The sequence below is a fragment of the Poecilia formosa genome, unplaced genomic scaffold, assembly GCF_000485575.1.
Source record: "Poecilia formosa unplaced genomic scaffold, Poecilia_formosa-5.1.2 Scaffold312, whole genome shotgun sequence".
Classification (NCBI taxonomy): Eukaryota; Metazoa; Chordata; class Actinopteri; order Cyprinodontiformes; family Poeciliidae; genus Poecilia; species Poecilia formosa.
Window position 1 is genome coordinate 555,955 of NW_006800251.1, and position 6,085 is coordinate 562,039.

Genomic DNA, 6,085 nt, shown 5'->3' on the forward strand with positions numbered 1-6,085 from the left:
TTCTTTTCTGGTTCCCTAAGTGAACTGAATTAGTTGAATGTGACTTTATATCCAGACATAACAGCAGAAATCAAAACAACAATATTAGTAACTTAGCAGCAATATGTATCTAAACGTGTTTAATTTTCCACGTTTTTCGCAGACTTTGAACCAGATTGTGCTCTTTGTGGGTTGCTAAGCATGTAGCAATCTGGAAATATCTGCTTTTCATCCCCCAGTGTGTGATCCTAAATTTAACACACAGACTTCAGCTTTGCCCACTTTCATTACCACCTCTGTGCAAGATTACAACTAGGAGAAAACTTGTGCCTTCATGCTGCTGCTCCATGGCATTTCCAGAGACGTTGCCCGGTGGAGCCGGCAGCGCAGCAACCAATCTGCAGAAGCATAAAGCTTGCCATATTTTCCGGAGGAAACAACATCTTGACATGAGACAGAGTAAACAAAAAAGCATCCTGATTTGCAATGCAAAAACTTCTTGCTCTTGTCTTTTGCTTCCCAAACAAATCTGAGCTACTTTCAATTTCAGACGGCATTAACACACACATAAAAAAATATCTTAAGACAACTGGATGCCCAGAAAGCAAATGAGAATATGCAAATCAGGAAAGGAAAATGCCATAATCCAAAACACAGCTCATAGACTTAGACATAGGAGTCCAAGTCCACATGTCCAAGTATGGCTAATGCAAACTAATAGGCCTCTCCATCAACACCAGGTGTTTGCTAAAGGAGGATTTACTGAGCTTTCCTCTGAGAAAACTACATACAACACAAACGCTGTACTCAGTTCATTATTTAAATGACAATTAAAAACAAAACAAGAGATTAAAAGTGAAGTGAAGTCTTAATGAAAAATTCTCATTTTAGGTTTTATCTAAAATGTAGTTAGCTTAAGCTTAACCACGACTGCAGAGTTAACTAGCAGCTGCATTAGGCGACACAAACGTGTGTTCTTTGCAGCATTACTAAAAATTTTACAGGTCCTAAAAAGGTTTAAGAGTTATCTTCAGAGGTATTTAAAACTCCTGAAACACTGAAAATAAAAAAATAATCATACATCTGCTGCTCTGAGGTGACCAAAGTGAGCCTATGAGTGACTGAAATTTCCAGCAAAATCTCCAAGAAAAGCTAAAAAAATAAAAAATAAAAAATAAAAAAAAGATGGAGCACATTTTAGGACTACAAATTCTTTTAAAACATGTCCAACAAATTGACAGTGAACTCATGTCTGCCTGAAGGAGGTGGGCGAGGTTCAACAAAGGAAAGGTGAAGAGGCGACCTTTGACCGACACTAACCCCAGGAAGGAAGGTGAAGAAGTTGTATTTCTGGTTGTTAATGACATTCTTCGGGTACCGCTGCTCCCTCTTCTCTGGGTGGCCGAGCCACACGGTGCGGGGACGGAAGTCCCCCATGCCGCAGCAACTTGACCATGGGCAGCATCTGAAAGCAACGAGAGAGGGAGGAAAAAACATGATGTATTAAAAAAAAAAGGTATCTGCAGCAATTCATCATAATCTCTACCTGAAAAAAAAAGAAACATCTGATCTTTAATTTCAGGAAATTTACTCAGTGGAGAAAAAAATTCAGAAGAGAAACAATCATTGCCTGCTGTTCATAAAACCCCCGTCAGCAATAGGACAGTACTTAGCCTTCTTATATAACATTTCACAATGTCACAGCATAAAGACAGGGATCTTTGATCATTCCTCTTTCCACAATCTCCTTAGAATGCCCGGAGTCCTGTGTTATTCTAATCAATTCAAAAATACTTTACTAATTCAAAAAGGCAACTACTGATGGTTGTGGTCAAGAAGGATTTCCTGTAGCAGTCTGTATTACAGTGAGTCTAGAGAAACCTCTGATTGAAGACACTGTTTAACAGTTTAACAGTCTGATGAAGACGATGTTCAAGGTTGTTCATGATCCTTTTCATTTCATGAAGAATCCTTCTTCGCACAATCACTTCTAATAATAATAATAATTACCTCTTATGCTAACTTAACTTAAAGGTTTGCTTTTGAATTTAGATATGCAGACTGAGATGGCTATGAAGACAGTTGATTAAGAGAATTTATTTTATTTTTTTCACATGTTCCTCCCTTGCTTCACATCAGTCCTAACTAAAGTGTTTGTTGCAGAAAAGCTCATCTCACCTGACCAAACACACGGTTCATGTTAAAAGTCTCAGAAGCGTTTAGTCAACTCTACATATTTACTTTGGTGATGACAGGAGAGAAAAGGCTTTTTCCTGTCATGACTCAAAGAACCAGCTGTTATGTACATAGTATCTAAAGGTTCCTTTGAAGACTGTGTTAAAGTGACTGAAAAGAGGAAACAAAATTTCAGTACAGCCACATTTTGTAATTATTTGACAAATGTTAACACCCATCCCATTAAACCGATGAGTTCAATCTGATATGACTGAATTATGAAACTGAAAGATTCAAACATTTCAAAACCCTCCTCATTCTAGTTCCATGAAACTCTACTCAAGAGATGATTCTAAATGAAAAGTAGGATTTTCTTACAACCGCCGTTTATGGGGTAAGTTTTTACTGCTTGTAATTTGTTTTGACCCTTGAAAATACAGCAGTTTTGTTAATAATAGCCCAACAAAACAACTCTGGTTCCAGGAAAAGGGCCCTACAGTTGAAACACACCTATAAGCCCTTGTCTGGTCCTTGCGGTCAATAGCTAGGAAAAACAGGGTTCTGTGCCACATCATATTTCTTCCCCAGGGGGAACAGGAAACCAGGGATTACTTCTCAGAAGTTTCTGAATGTTTCCCTGGGAGATTTAGTTAACCAATACAAAATTTATTTATTTTCAGGCTTTTTCTGAGCTATACCACTGGAACAAATTTGGAAGTGTTCACATCATCATTCACAATTCAGAGAAACTCTCACTGTAAATGCTCCACTGTTTGTAATGTGTACCTTACTCCACCCGGACACATGCAGAAGGAGCAGCGCTGAACTGAGCTAAGAGCCATGTAAATAAATATTAACCTTATCTGCAGAAGTAAGGTCATTTCTCACTGTCAAAACAAAGACTATGACACAAGCTTGCATGTCTTTAACCTAGTAGAAGTAACACGTCTTGAGATATCAGACTATAAAATATGAATGACTGTGATGCATTGCAATGTAGTTCTTAATCTTAAACTACTGACAAATTTTCTACCAAATGTTTAGCAAATAAAGGCTATGCAACTAGACGTGAACCAATTTATGTGCCAACTGATTTATCAGCACCAATCTCCTTCATTTCTTATCTGCCTTGGCAAAAGTCTAAAGATCAACCACTGTCCTCTTTGGCTCTGCTAACCTAAAGTTTAAGTCTTAAGCCAGACTTTTTCTCTTGAAGAAGTCTAGGTTTCTTCCTGTTAAAAGGGAGTCGTTCCTCTCCACTGTTGCTACATGCTCAGTATGAGGGATTGCAGCCAATGATAAAACACAATTATCCCGTTGCTACAAATTCATCCAGGAGTGACTGCTGCAAGTCAGTGGATTCATGCGATCTGATGGGTTTCCTTAGAAAATGTTTTGACCAGTCAGAATAAACTGAAATTGAATGCATTTTTAATAACATTTTGTTTTGTAAAGTCCCTCGAAAACTGAGCTAAACTGTATTATAACCTACAATGCTGTATTGGTTCAACAAAGTTTGTCTCGTTTTGGTAATAGATACTCCATGTTTGTCAATGTATCATAAAACAACACCATTAACTCCCTGAAACTGAATTTACAGATTACAGTTTATAATAAAAAATAAACATATACAGATCATTTAAAGCTATATTTAAATGACAGTCAGTCTTTAAGTGGAGAACTGGTGATGGGGTTCTTTATTATGTATTTATTACCACGCAAGGACACATTTTATCACATGAACAAGATTCTGCTGTTAAAGATAAACTCACAATCAGTAAGTAGGATGACTCACTGGCCAAACTCTTAACTGTCCCCCCTCAAAACACTTGCATGTCTATGACAGTTAAGAGGCTAAAACAACGCCTTTACCAGGTGTAATGTGTAGCTTTTACAGATGTTACTGCAGATAGAGACAGTTTCAACTGCCAAGGCAGTTTCAAAATGGAATCAACACGTTTGTCGAGCAGAGCAGCTCTGACTGCATTGTTTAGAATATGGTCAGTACTGCAGCCAGCGCATGAATGAGGACAAATCACACATTACTGGACAAACGGCACTGATGGTGAAAAATAAACTGTAAGAGAGAGTTGAAATGTTGATTTTTGGCAGTCATCAAACTGTTAGGCAAGAACAAAGACTTTGATCAGAGGTTCACTTACAATGGCTGTAAAACTGACCGTTACAGGAAGTCCTTTCTGTCCACCACCATTATCATCTACAACAACTATTTGAAGAAACTTCAATAATATGAGTTACAAAATTTTATTTCATTTTGTATAGTTTAACTGAATTAAATAATCTTTATGTTTTAGATGACAGACACATCATGTAATGACTTCTACTAATTCACAGTCTTCAGATTTATGTCTATATTCTGTCAAAGTTTATGTTGTTTTACTATTTGTATTTTTAAAGTATTTCATAGTACATGTCATGCAGTTATGAGTTATGTACATAGCGGTGGTCAAGGCAAAAATCAGAGTTTAAGGTTGTTTCTATGGTGAATGTCAACATCAAGAAATCAGGAAAGCCAAAAGCAGATATTTCATAGATCAAATATGAAGCAAGATTCTATCATTTAAGGTTGAAATTAGTTCAAAAACGGCAATTTATTGAGTATTGTTAAATTTGTGTCCTTTAAGAAATAGAAAATGGCAAGAAAGCTGAAAAATATGAAATTCTCCATACATGTTTACAACTGGAAAATTATCAAATCCTTTTTTATGTTCAAAGCACCTCGTTTCAGCGTTGCTGTACAAATAAAAGCTGAATGTGAAAAATTGTGGAAACATATTGACACACCATTCTAAACCTCCCTGTCATCGTTTGTGTGGGTAGCTAGCCTGATGCACCAGGCTGAACAAGCCTTTTCATTTACTGATCAGCTATTCACTGATTTAATGCAACCTTTTCCATGGTTACATATTTCAAAGTCTTTGTATTTTCAGATTAATTCACAGATATACATCACCATGGCAGCCTCATCAGTCTGTGGGCAGCATGTCAGCACTGCCTCCTGCTTCTCCATCATCAGTAATGGGGCCTGCCCTTTTTAGATGCGCTACAACAATGAATAATCTGATAAAGAATAGCTTTGATGAATTGTGAACTGAAGACTATTTTTAACGAATTAGCCCTGCTTTTTGTTCTTTAGCAAGACAGAAGTGATGTTAGCTGAGCAAATATTGACATGGGCGTCAAATGCACTTGCTGCAAGCGCTGCACCCCGGAACAAGGATGTCTCTCGTGGAGCTTAGCTAACGCTAGCTGTTAAAGTGCAACAATGAATAGCGACATGTTAAATGTAAGCATGAATCTCTCTTTTAGCCATTTTAAACCACTAAAAAACAAGAGAAAGTAGCATAGGTTTAGATAGGTCTCGGACACAATGTCGACGCGGAGGTGTAAACAATTTACGGTACAACAGCAGAACCCGACAAGTACAAAAAACAGCAAAAAACATAACATTAACATTACGGCGCTGCCCAACGCCCTTACCCATTCCTGTTTTTACTGTCGTGTCTCTTCTGACGCCGCACCGGTTGAAGGGGAATACTGTCGGTCATTCCTGCGGCTCCCCGGTAACGGGTAGGCGTAGGAAGAAGTCAACCTGGTTGTAGCGGTTCTAGCCTGGGCGGAGGCTGCTAGTTGTCACTCAGGACAGTGCGTAGGGTGGCGGTGCTGGGGACAGAGACGGCCCGGATGTTTGGGGACAAACAACCGGGCGGAAAGACGACGTGACTATATTTATAATGCTATTTAGACATGACTAGCTTATGAAAAGAAAAAGAACAAACACAAATTAGTAACTTATACTGGTTAATATTTTTCGTGTAGTTTTTCATTTTTGATTAAAAAAAATAAAAATAAAGACTACATCACTTTGGACACATCTTCTCTATGAAACAAGGTAGTGGCAGCATCAATG

At 37.9% G+C, this 6,085-nt stretch overlaps 1 protein-coding gene across 1 annotated transcript in view; it reads right to left on the bottom strand.

Annotated features, from left to right (window-relative positions):
• Positions 1 to 5,852, bottom strand: part of atp9a (ATPase phospholipid transporting 9A) — a 37,652-nt gene extending 31,800 nt beyond the window's left edge. The window contains exons 1-2 of the mRNA XM_007572987.2: positions 5,656 to 5,852; positions 1,300 to 1,444 (exon numbers count right to left, since the gene is read on the bottom strand). Of these exons, the coding sequence (XP_007573049.1) occupies positions 1,300 to 1,444; positions 5,656 to 5,723 (213 nt within the window). The 5' untranslated portion in view covers positions 5,724 to 5,852. The remainder of the gene's footprint in view (positions 1 to 1,299; positions 1,445 to 5,655) is intronic.
• Between the last annotated feature and the right edge of the window lie 233 nt (positions 5,853 to 6,085).